The following is a 17,616-nucleotide window of genomic DNA, read 5'->3' on the forward strand; positions in this document are numbered from 1 at the left end:
CAATATTGTCGGAATTTCATATTTATTAGCGTAACATTTACAGGCAGCTGGAGATATAGTATGGAGAGACTGGGCCCTAGAATCTAGATGGGATTATCTGTGTACAGAAAGACAAAAACTCTATGATGTTGCTTCTGTGTAGCATGTAAAAAGTAAAACAAAAATCACAGAAAGCAGATTGGTAGTTACCAGAAAGGTGGAGGGTTGGGGATGGGCGAAATGGGTGAAGGGGATCAAGAGTTACAAACTTCCAGTTACAAAATGAGTAAGTCAAGGAGATGTAATGTACAGCATTGGCCTATAATCAATATTATGATAGTGCAAATTTGAAAGATGGTAACAGACTTATTGTGATGATCATTTTGCAAAGTATGCAAATGTTGAATTATGTGACACACCTAAAACTAAAATAATGTATGTCAATTATACTTCAATTTAAAAGATTATCTGTACAAGTGGTAGCTGAAATCATTTTCTATTCTCTCGCAGGCTATATTAGAAACACCCACAGTTGAGGGTGAGGGCTGAGGGGTCAGATGGTCGTCCATAATCTGGATATAGGGAAAGATTTCAGGGGTGAGGGAAACTCAGGTAGGAAAGAAGGCTGAAGGAGAAGGAGGTGGAGCCTGCCGGTGCTATTTCCCTTTTCGCCTCTCACCCCACCCCCACCTCAGCCAGTCACTGATTCTGACTTTCGAGGCACAAAGGTAGAAAATTCCTTGGGGTCTCAGACCTAAGGCTCTTATTGTCCTGCTAATCCAGGAGAAAGGGAAAAGGCTGCCCTGCCCCCTTCTAGCTCCCTACCACGTCTTGGTGTTGCAAATGGCAAGCAGTCTCAGTCCCCACGCAATCCCTTTTACAGAACCAAGGAGTCTGCTAGTGTGATTGTGTGTTGTGTGTTGTGTAGAGGAGGATTGGGGGTGGGATTTCATGACGTTACTGGCTCCGCCTCTCGGTGTATATAAGGGGCGCTTGGCGCGCAACGACCCCGAGCAGCAGCTTTGAAGGCTGAGCAACTGAACTCGGCAGCCCCAACCTAACTCGATTTAACTCAGCCTCAACGAACCCGATCCGGGACTCTCTACTCCCTGGGTTTGCAACTGCTCTCAGGTAAACCTTGGGGGCAGACACGTGTGTGTGGCGGGGGTGGGGGGGGATGGCGAGGGTCCGGGCTTGCCTAGGATTCTTTGGCAACCATAGCATGCAGTTGCATCAACGCGGCCATGACCTGTTGCTGGCGAGACCCCGACCCTGGGAGCCAAGGCTCGCAGCTCCACCTCAGCCCGGACCATTTCTGGATGGGGGCATAAGAATCTGGGAGCTGAGTCGGGGGCATAGGGTGGTGTGAGCAATATTGGGCTGCTCAGGGGCCCCTCATGGGGCGAGTCTCCAAATCTTTAGATATAGAAGCCCCGCCTCACTGTTGATGCTTGCTGGTCAGCCTGGCAGGGCGGGAGGAAGTGGGGGATCATTTGCTTACTCCCCTGGGCGGTGGCAGCTCCAGTTATGCGGTGTGGGCTTGATGAGAAAGGGATAGAATTGAATCACTGCTCACTTTTGATCTGCTGGCGAGGTCTATTCCCCCCCACCCCTTCCTCTGGACGACCTAATGACCATGCCTTTTGAAACCAGAAAGCAAGCCCGAAAAGGAATATTGGGTGTGAGAAAGGGGTTTTCCCAGAGTTACTGGCACCTCTGGGTTGAGTTCTATTAATTCCCAAGGAGCCACAGGCCAGGGAACAGACACAGATTCTCCCTGTATCAACCCTATATAGTTTTCCTGCTAGAGAAGACACAAATATTGACTGTTCACCCACCTATACTAGGTTCCAGGTAACTATACTATAGAGGGCTTTCATTTTTGAAATTAGTTCTTCCACAAACCTGCCAGGTATTGTTATTCCTACTTGCATGGGAAGAAACTTGCCTTTGTCCCTTCAGTGTCCTCTCCTCCCCCCATCCCCACCCCCACAGTTCTTTGGCTTGATGGGATGGGTTTTGTAATTCACTTTTAGAGTTTAAGGATAATGAGCCCTATTGAAGGTCTTTTGTCTTGCTTTTTACCAGATCCTAGCACCCTCCTCAATTCCAGCTAGAATGCTGTGGCAGGCACTTCGCAGATTTGGTCAAAAGCTGGTACGCAGACGAACACTGGAGCCAGGCATTGCTGACACTCGCCTTGCTAGATGCCTGAGCACTCTGGATCTAATCGCCTTGGGTGTGGGCAGTACATTGGGTGCAGGCGTGTATGTCCTGGCTGGTGAAGTGGCCAAAGATAAAGCAGGACCATCCATTGTGATCTGCTTTTTGGTGGCCGCACTGTCTTCTGTGTTGGCTGGGCTGTGTTATGCAGAGTTTGGTGCCCGGGTTCCTCGTTCTGGTTCTGCATATCTCTACAGTTATGTCACTGTGGGTGAACTCTGGGCCTTCGCCACTGGCTGGAACCTCATCCTGTCCTACGTCATAGGTGAGATGGTGGGGGTGGGGCTGCACATCCAGTGAAGGAGTTTTGGCCCACGAAATCTGGGTGGAATGGTGGAATAGTTCCTTCTACTTACCTCTCAGTCCTAGTTTCCTTAATTGACTGGTTTGGTTCTTAAGAAGTTAGAATACACACCAAATATATATAAAACAACCAAAAAGTTAAAATAACAGATTCTTGTGAGACTGGTATGAGGAAGGGATGAAGGGGAGGAGACATGAAACTTGACCCCCTGTTTCTCCCTCTGCTCCACCAGGTACAGCCAGTGTGGCCAGGGCCTGGAGCTCAGCTTTTGACAACCTGATTGGGAACCACATCTCTCAGGCCCTGCAGGGGAGCATCTCACTGCATGTGCCCCATGTCCTCGCAGAATATCCAGACTTCTTTGCCTTGGGCCTTGTGTTGTTGCTCACTGGTGAGGCAAGCTGTAGGGATAATGATGGGGCAAGCCAGGCTAGGAGGGACTAGACCTGAGAAGGGCTTGGTGGAGGTGATAATAGAAGAGATGCTGGGAAGGAATGGTTGACACAATCAGGTGGGGAAACAAAACTTGAACAGAGGATTTTCTCATGGTCCTGAGTACCTCTCTTCCACAGGATTGCTGGCTCTGGGAGCTAGTGAGTCAGCCCTGGTTACCAAAGTGTTTACAGTGGCGAACCTTTTGGTTCTCGGTTTTGTCATTGTTTCTGGCTTCATCAAGGGGAATCTGCAGAACTGGAAGCTCACGAAAGAGGACTACAGAATTGCCGTGGGAAGAGCCAATGATACTTACAGGTTAGATTCATTCTCATGAGATGCAGATCTGGGAACATGATGGGGTGGGGGTGAAAGGGGCAAGGGAACCATGCTAAAGGTTTCTGGTTTGGGAGTGAAGAGGAATGGAAGTTTAGGCCTTTGAAGACATAGCTATTAAATAGTTTCTTATTTGCGGAAAGGTACAGAGTTGGCTGAACTCAACCTTTTCTATCCCTTCTTCCACTTTAGCTTGGGACCTCTGGGTTCTGGAGGATTCATGCCTTTTGGCTTCCAGGGGATTCTCCGTGGAGCAGCCACCTGTTTCTATGCATTTGTTGGTTTCGATTGTATTGCTACCACTGGTAACAGTCATTCCCTTCTGTCTGGGACTTGGGCACAGGGTGTGCTCAAGCTGCATGCAGATTGGGGGTGGTAGAGGAGCAAGCCTTCTTCTCTGCTTCAGAACCTGTACTCCTTCCTGCAGGGGAAGAGGCCCAGAATCCTCAGCGTTCCATCCCCATGGGCATTGTGGTTTCACTGTTCGTCTGCTTTTTGGCATATTTTGGTGTCTCATCAGCACTCACACTCATGATGCCTTACTACCAGCTTCAACCTGAAAGCCCCTTGCCTGAGGCATTTCTCTATATTGGATGGGCACCTGCCCGTTACATAGTGGCTATTGGCTCCCTCTGTGCTCTTTCTACCAGGTCAGTGTCAAATGTTCATTCTTGGCTTGAGAGTCTCAGGTTTTAGCACTGAGTACCAGAGAGTACCCCCTCAAAGGGCTTTGAGGGGAAGGTGGAGACTCCTTAGCCACACAGGCTCGGGTAGAGACCCCAATCAGCTCATGCCACTCTGGGCATTCTACTCTCCAGCCTCTTGGGCTCTATGTTCCCGATGCCTCGGGTGATCTATGCGATGGCAGAAGATGGCCTCCTGTTTCGTGTCCTTGCCCGAATTCATACCGGCACACGCACACCCATTGTGGCCACTGTGGTCTCTGGCATCATTGCAGGTGAAAAAATAGTCTTTCCCCTTCCCTTAGTTTTATCGGCTCCCTTAAGTTTGCTCTTCCCTCTCCTCATTCCTTGTTTTCTGCTCATCAATTTCAGCATTCATGGCATTCCTCTTCGAACTATCTGATCTTGTGGACCTCATGTCAATTGGGACCCTGCTTGCTTACTCCCTGGTGGCTATTTGTGTTCTCATCCTCAGGTGAGCCCTTTGTCCTTTGCATACTGTGATCTGAGTTTTTATTCTTTGATAATGAATGATAAAGATCTGTTCCTTCTCCTTCCTCTGCCTTCATTATCCTGGCTCTTAAGGAATCTGGGTATCTCTTCCTGCCCTGAAGTGCTTTAACTCTTACTGGTGATGAGGAAGGTTAAGCTGCCTGAGAAAAGATGGCAAAGTGGTTAGGGGTTATTAATATTACCTTCTAACTCTCGCCTCAGGTATCAGCCTGACCAGGAGATGAAGAATGGGGAAGATGAAGTGGAGTTTCAGGAGGAAAAAATACCTGGAACAGAGAAGCTGACCCTACAGGGACTATTTTGTCCACTCAGCACCATCCCTACTGCACTGTCTGGCAAAGTTGTCTATGTTTGTTCCTCACTGCTTGGTGAGCAGTAGGATTTTAATCTGGGGTGGCTTTGAGGTCAGCATGATGGGGGAGGAGGATGTATGTGGTATTTGGTGGCAGAAGAACTAAAGATGATGTGGAATGGGGGAGAGGGAAAGCTAACATCTTAACATGTTGATCTGGAGAGTTGGTTTTAATGTTTTTTGACTTGACTCTTGAAGCGCTACTGCTTACTGTTCTTGGCTTGGTGCTGGCCCAGTGGCCAATTCCACTGCTTTCTGGAGATCCAGTCTGGATTTCAGTGGTTGTGTTGCTCCTAATGCTCATTACTGGGATCACTGGGGTCATCTGGAGACAGCCACAGAGCTCCACTCCCCTTCATTTTAAGGTAAATGATCTCTCTTTCCCTCCCCACCACCTTATCTTGAAGAATAGGCTCCAGATACCTTATGGTCTTAATATAGGGTTCATAGATAAGGAAGGAAAGAGAAGATACCTAGGCCCAACCTCTTCTGACTTTCTTCATGTACTTTCTTGTTTCATTACTCAAACTCTGTTTATTCTTGGAGTCCTGTATGAGGTGCACTAAATGAGAGGGCTCGAGATACACAGTATAAGTAAGAATTGGACTCCTTTTGCTGGCCTGGGTAGGTTAGGACTTTTTATTTACTTTTTTAGAAAGATTCATTTTTATTTATTTATGCATACAAGAACTGGGGTGTAGGCCACAGATGCGAGGGTTAGAGGATTCACCAAAGACAGTGGGGAGCAGAACAGGCAGACTGACTGAAAACAGTGCTGAGAAGAGCAGCGGGAGACAGGAGCAGTCTGTTGTGCCATGTGGGTTAGCTTCCTGGCTGGAGATTAATCTCATGTCACAGTGGCTGGTGATAACTTGATGGTGCTGAGACTTTAACCCCTGCGACGCCAGTGAGGTCCAGGTTAGCAACCTTTAAAAGCTAGGTCACTTGGGCCTCCCCGGTGGCACAGCGGTTGAGCGCCGGGTTGCGAAGCTGCCCGCAGACTCTGCTGCGCCGGTTCGATTCCCGGCTGCTCCCCGACCACCAGAGGAGGGTCCCACGTGGCGCGCAGACCTCTCCTGCCGCCCGCTGCTCCCCTCAGCAGTGTACTTCGGTCCTTCTGCCTGCACTGCTCCCCGCTCTGGCTCTGGTGAATTCTCTCACCCTCCCACGCTTCTGACTGTACCCAGTGCTTGTATAAATAAATAAATAAAAATAAATCTTTAAAAAAAAATAAATAAAAGCTAGGTCACTTTGTGATATTACAAAAATTTTGCTTTGTCCCCAGGTACCTGCTTTGCCACTCCTCCCGCTACTGAGCCTTTTTGTGAATGTTTACCTTATGATGCAGATGACAGCTGGCACCTGGGCCAGATTTGGGGTCTGGATGCTGATTGGTAGGTATCCTCTTGGGAACAATAGGCCTCGAGTAAACTATCCTAACTCCTTCCCCTCTTGATCTCCAGTAGACCCATTTAGCTTCCACAGGTCACTATTTCTCCATCTCACAGCTACTTTTCCCCACTAGGGTTTGCTATCTACTTCGGCTATGGGATCCAGCATAGCTTGGAAGAAGTTAGGAGTGACCATCCCCCACTCAAGTCAAGAGCCCAAACTGTAGACCTTGAACTGTAGTCCTTTTTTGAACACACTTGATTTGACATCATCATACCTGAATGCTGTTTGGCCCCTCTGCACGAGAGTTAGGCCTCCTATGGTATGTCTGTGGGGGAGCAGTAGTAGAGCTCTGTATTTATTGAGGAGTGAAGGATGTGTCTTTGCTGGTTCTAATCTACTTTTTTTTTTCACTCTTTCTAATTGTGTCTATAACTGCTTACTCACTTTTCAAAAATGATTAAAAGAAACCTGGAAAGGAAACAATGTCTTGTTCTTTACTTGCTAGGGATAATGAGAATGGAGACTGACTTTCAGAGTGGAGAGCTTCAGAGAAGTATTCTTTGTTTGCTCCAGTCACCATAAAAGTATCAGTTATGCCTGTGTGTGCTTATTGGTTCAGGGTTTGAGGAGGGTGGTGTAAGTAACCATAAAGTCTAGTTACCCATGGGGCCTTCCTGGTGGTGCAGGGCTTAAGACAGCTCTTTCAAGCTATTGCCAGCCACTGCAGCATGAGTTCAATCCCTGGTCCAAGTTCGATCTCTGACTGACCAGGGAGCAACCCACATGGCACAGCAGACATCTCCTGTCTTGCCCACTGCTTCCCTCAGCAGTGTATTTTGGTTAGATCTGCCTGTTCTGCTCCCTAACTCTGTCTCTGGTGAATCCTTTCACCCCCCCCCCACCTCTGGCCTGTACCCCAGTTCTTGTATGCATAAATAAAACTTTAAAAAATATTTTTAAAAAGTCTAGTCATGCTTAAAGGAATGGTGTTGAGATATGTTTTCCCCTTGCTATACTAAAGGTTTGGTCCTGAATATAAGTAGACAGCAACATTCTTCTCTGGGATTTGGGGGTGGGCTCTGATCTTAACACTGGGATTGGTCAGGGCCTACACTGAGACCATTGTCTTCTGTTCCACTCTTTCTAGTTGGACAAGTCCCAGAAATTTTGCCTGGGGTGTTTTTTCAGTGCTGGGAGAAGGGGTGTTTGGGGGGTGTTGGTGAAGGACTGTATATATGTATAGATGCAGACAGGAACAAAGGTCAGAACTCTGCTAAGATCAAGAACTTTTCGTTCATTAAGCAAACTTGTTGGACCTCTTATAAAATGCTATGTATGCTCTATGCAGGGTGCTGGGGATACAAACATGAACAAAATAGTCCCTTCCCTCAAGGAGTTCACAATTCAGGGGCTGGTGGGGATTCCCCCCTGGGTAAACTTGAAACAATGTGATTTAAACTAGGGCAGGTATAAGTGCTGAGTGCTGTGGAAGCATAAAGGACCTGCTTGACCAGAGTAGGTACTTATGAAGTCAACTGAGAGATGGTTTATTTGTCAGCAAAAAGTATACATGAAATCAAGAAGTATAAATAAGCATATTGTATTTAGGGGTATGACATATAATTTAATGTGGCTAGAGGGTGGAGTATGTAGTTGTGGTTAAAGAACATGAATGACCTTGTATAACCTATCAGATTGTGTGTGTGTGTGTGTGTGTGTGTGTGTGTGTGTGTGTGTGTGTAGGTAGGTGGGAGGGAAGTCACTGAGGAGTCTAAGCAAATGGCATGGCTGGATCTGTTAGGCTGACAGCAGCAAGGAAGATGGCTTAGAAGAGGGTGGTGAAGATAGTGTTTCAGCTACCATTTATTGAGAATTTGCTATGTCAGGTATTTCGCGTACAGTCTGATTTAGTCCTTGCAGTAACCCTATGAAATAGATACATGCTTAATTTTTTTTTTTATGAGGGAACAAATTTTGGGTAAGAAATATACTTTAGGTGACATAATACAGAATGGTCAAGACCAGGATACAAACCTGTTTGGCTCTGCTGCCTATGATCTTTAACCACTGTGACATTGCTAGTAGCAGTAATTAGTGCATTGCACTAATTTGGCAAAGTATTTTAGGGTTTTTGATCAGTTGGATGTAGGAAGTAAGAAAGAAGTGGGTGGCTTGGATATTTGGATGAAATATGTGGGTGATTAAATTATTAGTTTAGAGAGCATAAGTAGAAAAGCATATTTAGGGAAAGATCAACAGTTTCAGAAATGCAGAGTTCATAAGCATAAACAAGAGTTGGACTTCATGCAGGTAAAATTATATAATCAATTATTGGAATTTGGAGCTAGAGGTCTGGGCTAGACAAGATTTAGGAGTCACTAATTCAGAAGATAGGGGCCTCCCTGGTGGTGCAAGGGCTTAAGAACAACACTGTGAAGCTATTTCACAGACTCTGCAGCATGAGTTCAATCCCTGGCTGGCCAGGGAGCTACCCATATGGCGCAGCAGACCTCCCCTGTCTCTCCTGCTGCTCCCCTCAGCAATGTATTTCAGTTGATCTGCCTATTCTGCTCCCCACTCTGTCTCTAGTGAATCCTCTCACCCCACCTCCCCACACCTCTGGCCTGTACCCCAGTTCTTGTATGCATAGATAAATAAATCTTTAAAAAAACAGAAAATAGGTATATGTGATAGAGGTTGTGGGGGAGAGGAGCTAAAGATTGCTTTGAGAGAAAATAAAATTAAAAAAATTTTGCAGCATAAATTGTAAAACTTTATATACAAAGAGTTCTTAGAAATCAGTAAGATTAATAACATGCTAGAAAAATGATTAAAGGATATAAATAGTTTTGAGAAAAAGAATACAAAGCACCAATAAATATAAGGGAAAAAAATAACACCCAAATTCACTCATTGAAGAAATGCAAATCAAAACAACTGTGAGATCTCAGTTCTTACTTTACAGACTCAGACTGGCAAGAAAAAATTTCAATGGCTATTCATTGGCAAAAGTGTGGGTAAACAGGCAATCATATATGATGGGGCTACATATTCTTGCAACTTCTGTTTTTTTTTTAAATATTTATGCATATAAGAATGGGGGTACAGATCAGAGGTGTGGGCGGGGGGTGGTGAGAAGATTCACCAGAGACAGTGAGGAACAGAACAGGCAGATTGAATGAAATACACTGCTGAGGGGAGCAGCAGACAAGGAAGGAGAGGTCTGCTGCACCCTGTGGGTAGCTCCCTGGCCAGGGGTCAGGGATGGAACTTGTGCTGCAGTGACTGCGGATGGCTTCATAGGTTATGTCTTAACACCTTGCTCCACTAGGGAGACTCTGCAAATTCCGTTGATGGTAATTTGATGACACAAGAATTAGATACATTTTCTTTGATCTGACAATTAGTGAGAACTTTAAAAAATTTACATATGTATAAGGAAGTTTATAGTAACTTTGTAATAGTACAAAATTTGGAAGCTGCCTAATGTGCATCAGCAAGGAACTAGTTAAATAAGATATATTCAGTGGAATACTTAAGCAGTAATTACAAAAGAGAATTATACATGCCCAGAGAGGATATGAAAATACCTCCAAGATACACTCATTATTTTTTTTTAAAGATTTATTTATTTATTTGTACAAGCACTGGGTATAGTCAGAAGTGCGGGAGGGTAAGAGAACTCACCAGAGCCAGAGCAGGGAACAGAACAGGCAGACCAATGAAGTACACTGCTGAGGGGAGCAGTGGGCGCTGCAGGAGAGGTCTGTCGTGCCATGTGGGACCCTTGCTGGCGGCCGGGGATCGAACAGGTGCTGCAGAGGCTGTGGGCAGCTTTGCAGGCCAGCGCTCAACCACTGCACCACCAGGGGAGGCCCTGATACACTCATTATTATAGAAAAAAGGTGCTGTACATTTGTGTGAACAAAAGAGTTTGTATTTATACGTAATTTTTTCTTTCGAAAAATGTTCAGGAAACTTTTTCTGTACTTCAGGTTTTTTTTTTTTTTAACTAGGTAGAAACATTACTTTTTTCATTCCTTTAATCACAATAGTAAAAGATTAGAGGAGCGCTAATATTTAAGGAGTAGAGAACTTCACTGAAGCAGATTGAAGAAATAACTGAAGAGACAGGAGAGTGATGTGGAGATTTGGGGAGGAAAGAACTTTTCAGGAACAATCAACAATGCCAAATGCTGCTTAGAGAACCAAGTCAAATAAGATAAGGACAGAAGAGGGTTCATTGGTTTTCTCAGTTTGTAGGTAATTGATCATTTTAAGAGCAGTTTCAGTCCAGTAGTTGGGGTGAAAGCCATAGCGTAGTGGGTTGAGTGAATGGAAGTTGAGGAAGTAGACACAGACTATGGGAGAGCATTTCAGGGCAACAGCTGGAGGGAGTGGAGGTAGGAAATTTTTTGTTTTATAGGATGGGCCATTCTTGTATTTATATGCTTAAAGAAGATTGTCAATAGAAAGGGTGAATAAATCCTGGTAATACTGTTTAAATAAACCTTTAGTGAAGGTGGGAAATGTGCTATGATTAGATTCTCTGTTTTTTTTTCTTTCATTCACTGAAGTGTTTCCCAAACTTCAGACAGGTAAGTACAACCATGAATAGTTCTTTATTTGTCTAATTCTTATACTGATTATTTTATTTTTTGGGTAAATTTATTTATATTTATTTATGCATGCAAGATCTGGGTGTGTGTGTGAGAGGATTCGTCAGAGACAGAGTGGGGAGCAGAACAGGCAGATCTACTGAAATACACTGCTGAGGGGAGCAGCAGGCGAGACGGGAGAGGTCTGCGGTGCCATGTGGGTAGCTCCCTGGCCGGCTGGGGATAGAACTCATGCTGCAGTGGCTGGCAATAGCTTGATAGCGCTGAGACTTTAACCCCTGTGCTACCAGGGAGGCACCTTATACTGATTATTTTAAAAACATACTTTCTTTTTTAGCTTAAATATACGTACTTAAAAAATAAAACACTTTACCACTATCATAAATGGAAAGCAAAGTATTTATATATATATATTACAATAAGTATCCATCTATTAAAAATATTTGGCTGTGTATCACCTAAATCAATGACATGTACCACACTGGAAATACTTAGGCAGCTAACACAAAAATCTTATAGGATGCTATGCTTGAAGATGGACTAGCAAATTTCTTGAATGATTTTACTAATCTAATCTATCTAATCTTAATCTCTTCAAGGAGTCAGAGATAAAATTTGTCCAAATAAATACAAAGGCACTAAGTAGGAAATAGTTAAGTGTCCTAAAAGAGGTAAGCATGAAGTACCATGAAAATTCACACGATGGAGTTCTGGGAAGTTTTCATGGATTTTGAGGGTTTTAACTTAGGCCTTAAAAGATAGGCAACGTGTAATTTTAGAAATGGGGATAGAGCATTTCAGGAGGAGAGAAACTTGTGCAAAGGTTAAGCGCATGGGAAAATTTATATTTTCTCAGAGAAGAATATTTTGAAGGGGTCAAATGGCGGGGTGGGTAAATCAGGAAAGGTAGATAACAGTCAGACTCTTGATGACTGTTAGTTAATTCCAGGGTCTGCAACTTAAGGGTAAAAGTGTGTGGATGAGAGTGTTATATTTTTGGGTCTGTTTCTGGGCTCGACCTTGTTCCCTTTATCTGCACAATTATTGTACAATTGCATTTATGGTAGTTTTAATGCAGTCATGAGTGGCTTAACATTTCACTAAAGGACGGATCATGTACGACAGTGGTCCCATAGGCAATCCCATTGTACCCTAGGTGTGGCGGAGGCTATATCAGCTAGGTATAATTAGACAATGAAATTTACCCAGGAAGGAATTTCTCAGACCATATCCCCATTATTAAGTGATACATGATTGTGAGGTGAGAGTAGTTCTGTGATTTAGTTCAGTGAATTACAATTCAGCTAGCCAGTCACATGGTTCTATCTTAGAACCTGCCTGTATGCACACCTCTGAAATCACTATTTCAAACATCAGGTTCTGTGCTCCAAGCTTCCCTAGCTCACTTGTTCAAGTTTCCTCATGCAACAATTTGAATGCATGAATCCTCCAATTCACTCTCCCTCCTCCCACATACACTTTCTCTTTTTATCAGTCTCTAGCAATCTTTGCCCACTTAAATTCTTGAATTTATTATCATGATCACTCTTGCAAATATCCTTACCTCCCTAAGGCAGTACTCCACAGAGTGCTTCCCCAACCTCACCCCCAAACCCAGCTGTGGGAATCCAAACATCTGTTTAGTTCAGGCATGTTGGAGACAGTCACACAACTGGCAGGTTAATAAACATCAACCTAGACTAGGCCAACAACACTGCTGGAAATCCTCCTTTTCTCTAATCCCCCTGCTCTCTGAAACAACTGTTTCTTACCTTATTCACATTCTTCAACTCTCTCCCTCCCACTCTCTGCTGTTGACTTTGCCTCATACTTTATCGCAAAAACACATGCCCATCAGATAAAACCATCTTCCTGTGGATTTTTTTAATGAAAATAGCCTCTTCCCACGCCCCCTTCCCATGATAAAAATGTGTGTTCCTTGTAGAACATTGAAAAACAGTGAAAAACATCAAAAAGAAAGTAAAGATTCTCCCAAATCCCGCTGCTCAAAGATAAACATTGTTAACATTTTGGTAAAAACTCTTCCAGGCATCTTTGTTCAAAAATGCATACATTTTTACATAAATATATACCTTCTATGCAAACTTTTTTGCTTTTAAACTCAGTGTTAGGATATAGGTGTTGCCCTAGTTATATACCTTTAAATTATTTTCACAGTGATTTTTAAAGGCTGTATAAATATCTCACTATATGGTACTAACTACCCTAAGTTGTATGGCCAGTACATATTTAACTAAGTGAACATTTAACTGATCTGCATTGCTGAAATGAACACTTCCTTTATCTTTGAAAGTTTGTCCAATTTCTTATTTAGGAAAATTCCTAGAAGAGGAATTGTTGGGTAATGGTATACACACTTAGGATTTGGATGCTTTTGCCAAACTGCCCCCTAGAAAAGTTGCAATAGTTTATATTCCTATCAGCAGGTAATAAGGGTGACTATTTTGTTTATCTTGCCAATTTGAGGTCTTTGTTCATCTCTTTAACATTTGCCAAGCTGATAGATGAAAGCCATTTACTTTGCTTTAATTTGCATTTCTTTGATTATTGGTGAAGTTGAATATTTTTTTCTTATGTTTGTTGGTTATTTATATACCTTCCTGTGTAAATTGTCTGATCATGTTCTTTTTTTTTTAAAGATTTATTCATTTATTTATTTATGCATACAAGAACTGGGGTGTAAGCCAGAGGTGCAGGGCTGGGGAGGGGGTGAGAGGATTCACCAGAGAAGAGTGGGAGACAGAACAGGCAGATCTACTGAAGTGCACTGCTGAGGGCAGCAGCGGGAGAGGCAGGTCTGCAATGCCATGTGGATAGCTCCCTGGCCATGGCAACAGCTTGATAGTGCTGTCTTTAACCCCTGAGCCACCAGGAAGGCCCTGATCATGTTCTTTGTTGATTTATTTGCTAAAGTATTTATCCTTTTCTTAAGATTTATTTTTACTTATTTATGCATACAAGAACAAGAGTGTAGGCCACAGGTGTCGGGGAGAGGGGGTGTATGTGTGTGAGGATTCACCAGGAGAGGTCTGCTGCCCCATGTGAGTCAACTCCCTGGCTGGGGATGGAACTCATGCCACAGTGACTGACCATAGTTTGATAGTGCTGAGACTTTAACCCCTGCACCACTAGGGAGGCCCTATTTATCTTTTTTTTTTAATTTTAAGAGCTCTTTATTATGTTAGATATGTTAATTCTGTTACATATGTTGAAAAAATATTATTCTGGTTTCTGGTTTCACTTTAAACCTTGAATATAGTGTCATTCGAATTTTAATTTGCATGTAGTAAAGCATATTATTTTTCTTTTTTGATTCTGGTTTTCAGACCACGTTTAGATTTTGTCATTGTGTCTACAAAATATTCACCTATATTTCTCACTTTTTTTTTTCCTTTTGTGGGACTCTCGCCGGGGGCCGGGGAACTAATCGGCGCTGCAGAGGCTGCGGGCAGCCTCGCATCCCAGTGCTCAACCACTACGCCACCAGGGGAGGCCCATTATTTCTCACTTTCTTTCAGAAATGTTATGGTCCCATTTAATTGTTGATTCATTCAACATTTTTTTGGTATATGAAGTAATGCAGGGATCTAATTTTATTTTTTAAAATGGCTATCCAGTTTCAATACTTTTTCCTGAATAGTACTTTTCTCCACCTATTTGATTTATTTCTCTCTATTTGGGTCTGTTTCTGGACTCTATTTTGTTCCATTTATCTGTCTGCACAATTACTGTACAATTTTATTTATGATAGTTTCAGTATTTTGTGAAATGAGCCCCTTTCCCTTAATCCATTATTACTTTTGTTTTTAGAATTTTCTTGACTACAATTGAATGTTTATTCTCAAAGTGTTTTTCTTCTTAATAATTTGTAATGACGGCTAGCTTATTAACTAATTTACATTCTTGGTTGCTTACTCTTTTAATCCACTCTATTAATGGGATCCTTAATAAGCTCTCATGAAAGTCCAAGCTGTTCACCTGCCTTCTGTACTGTCTATTTCACCATATTTGCATCAATTTGTTAAAAGGTAGGAGCAGAACATTTATAAATTATGCTAAGGAAGGGGAAGAGAACCCTCAGCATGTTGAATGTCACTTAATGGCATTTTATTCTACACTGTTGCATAACCTCAGTGTCGACCTGCTTCTATTATCTATTATCTCCTTTCTTTTTTCTTACTTTTTTCTACTGTCTCTTAATTCTCACTTATGTGTGATAGCTAGGATGGACTTCTAGACCAATGACAAAAACTATGGTGATAACCATATAACATAAGGATTTTCTGCATGTTTTCCTCTCTTTATTGGCCCTTTCAGTGCAGTGGTATCAGCTCAGTAGCCCTGACTTTGGAATCAAATATACAGTCAGTATTAATCAATAGAGTCATTTGATTTGTGTATGCCTTACATAATCCTGGATAATATAATATCCATTTTGCTACAGATATTAATTACTGAGCGCTCTTAAGAGGCATGTAAAAGGATCACTGAAGGCTTGAGAGCTGAGGTCTAATCATCACCCTCTTTGTTCATCTGTTCATCTATGAAAAGGAAGTTTTAGTAGAGCTAGTGGCGTGGCTAGAGTGATGGAAGTTTGGAGCTCTTAGTTTGCCAACCAGGAAATGGGAAATAATGGCAGGAACTAACAATGCTAAGTGAATACTATATGCCAGTCACTGTTCTAGATGCTTATTAAGCACATTATTCCACTGAACAAAAAGCCTGGAGCTACTTTTATTCTTATTTTGCAGATGAGGAAATTGAGGTGCTAAAATTATATAAGAAGCTAGCACCAGGTCTGTGGTTCCTCAGAACTCAGTTAACCATGGGATTTTCTTTTCTTTTCTTTCCTTTTTTAAATTCTCACTTTTTTTTTTTTAAAGATTTTTAAATTTATTTATACAAGCACTGGGTACAGTCAGAAGCACGGGAGGGTGAGAGAATTCACTAGAACCAGAGCGGGGAACAGAACAGGCAGACTGACGAAAGACACTGCTGAGGGGAGCAGCAGGCGCAGCAGGAGAGGTCTGCGCGCCATGTGGGACCCTCGCCGGAGGCCGGGGATAGAACCGGCACTGCAGAGGCTGCAGCCTGCTTCGTAGCTCAGCGCTCAACCACTGTGCCACCAGGGGAGGCCCAACCATGGGATTTTCTACTGCCCTTTTCCACCAGACTTCTTTCCTTAAATTATCAATCTAGGATTATGCAATGAACACATACAAAATAACAGGACAGAAAAGGAGTTAATAGCATTTTCTATCCCCCTCCCCTTTTTCAAAAAAGATTTATTTTATTTATTTTGTGCAGAGAAGCTGGGGTGCAGGGCAAAGGTGCTGGGTGTGAGAGGATTCACCAGAGACAGGGGAGCAGAATAGTGGATCCACTGAAATACACTGCTGAGGGGAGCAGCAGGTGAGACAGGAGAGGTCTGCTATGCCATGTGGGTTAACTCCCTGGCCGGGGATCGAACTCATGTTCAGTGGCTGGCGATATCTTGATAGTGCTGAGACTTTAACCCCTGCGCCACCAGAGAGGCCCCCGTTTTCCCTTTTCTTTACTGTACTATGTCATCTAGATGCAGAAAATTTTGAAGAGGGAGAGGAAATTGTTTTTAGAAACTCTATCTTTTCTGTGATAAATAAGGACCGACTCGGAGGCACTCAGGGTCAGGAGGGAACTCTGCTCCCAGAAGTGAAGCTGCAATTTATCTTTTTCATCCTATTTGCCACATCTGACCTGCCCAAGGTGCTCAAGGCTTAAAAAGAGAAGTAAGTGTGGGAGGGAAGAAGTGGCAGGCTTGTTACTGTTTTGATTTTGGTATCTTCAAATTTGGGAACACTGTTGTCTCTGGGTGGAGATTTCAGTGGAGGCCAGCTCCCTTTGTAGCAAGCACCACTCACAGATTTATTTAGCATTTTCTTTTCTTTTTTCTTTTTCACCCACAGATTTAGCTGGGAATCAGATTTAGCTTATATATTGCACTACCACCTCTAAAACAATTTGTTTGTACATGGGTGGGCCTGCCAGTGGTCATTAGGTAGTTTCTCTCAGTTTTGACAAGGGCAAGACAGCAGAAACACATCTTGGAACACAGGGCTTTTGAGACTCTCCCACTTCTGATATTTCAGACCTCTGACACTCTCGAATAACCAGTGGGAAACACTGTGGATTTTCTTTCCTTCCCATCCGTTCCATTTCTTTCTTTGGAAGTGCTGCTCTCTGTCCTGGTATCCTGGCTTCCTCTTTCTGCCCTCGATATGTTGGTGCTTGCTTCCATAGTCTCCTGCCACGCGGGTTCTCTGACCTCCAGGACTCGAGGACTAGACTGAATCCAAGCCTTTGCTTCCGGGAAAGAAAGAGCCAAAAGTGGGCGGCCTCGATCGACGATCCACGTCACTACGTGGGAGGAGCTTCGCAAGCGACAACTACACCGTGAGCGAAGATTGTGGTGAGAGCACTGTGTTGTTGGCGTTCCTGGCTGAGGTGAATTATTTAGTCGATAAAAAGGGCTAGAGCGGGGTCAGGTATTAGTTGTGTGGTTTATTACTAGTAAGAAGATGTGGTCAACAGTTTTATTAGGTCAACACTTTAAGAGTGACCTTGAGGCAATGATTTTGGACTGGTGATTCTGTAGCTCTCTGGTGGAGGAAGATGTGCAAAGGCAGGAATTTTTTGGACTTGGATGAAGTAGGGGGAGCGGCCCGTGGTCAGAGGGAGACAGTAATTACTGTAGGTTGGGTGTGAAAGACCAAAATTCTG

The 17,616-nt window shown here is 43.4% G+C and overlaps 1 protein-coding gene across 2 annotated transcripts; it reads left to right on the plus strand.

Moving 5' to 3' along the window:
- Positions 1 to 994: 994 nt before the first annotated feature.
- Positions 995 to 17,338, plus strand: SLC7A3 (solute carrier family 7 member 3). Of its 2 annotated transcripts, none has more exons than XM_054695682.1 (12): positions 995 to 1,110; positions 2,068 to 2,467; positions 2,739 to 2,897; positions 3,079 to 3,256; positions 3,467 to 3,579; positions 3,702 to 3,924; positions 4,093 to 4,232; positions 4,330 to 4,432; positions 4,672 to 4,838; positions 5,021 to 5,187; positions 6,108 to 6,216; positions 17,168 to 17,338. In XM_054695682.1, the coding sequence occupies exons 2-12, from the start codon at positions 2,098 to 2,100 to the stop codon at positions 17,179 to 17,181; spliced, it is 1,743 nt and encodes a 580-aa protein (XP_054551657.1). In that variant the 5' UTR covers positions 995 to 1,110; positions 2,068 to 2,097; the 3' UTR covers positions 17,182 to 17,338. The 2 variants fall into 2 exon arrangements, with proteins under 2 accessions (XP_054551657.1, XP_037368188.1); XM_037512291.2 differs by lacking the exon at positions 17,168 to 17,338 and adding an exon at positions 6,348 to 7,144.
- Positions 17,339 to 17,616: the final 278 nt, after the last annotated feature.

The sequence above is a fragment of the Talpa occidentalis genome, unplaced genomic scaffold, assembly GCF_014898055.3.
Source record: "Talpa occidentalis isolate TD23 unplaced genomic scaffold, MPIMG_talOcc4v2.1 talOcc4.15, whole genome shotgun sequence".
In the NCBI taxonomy this organism is placed as follows: domain Eukaryota; kingdom Metazoa; phylum Chordata; class Mammalia; order Eulipotyphla; family Talpidae; genus Talpa; species Talpa occidentalis.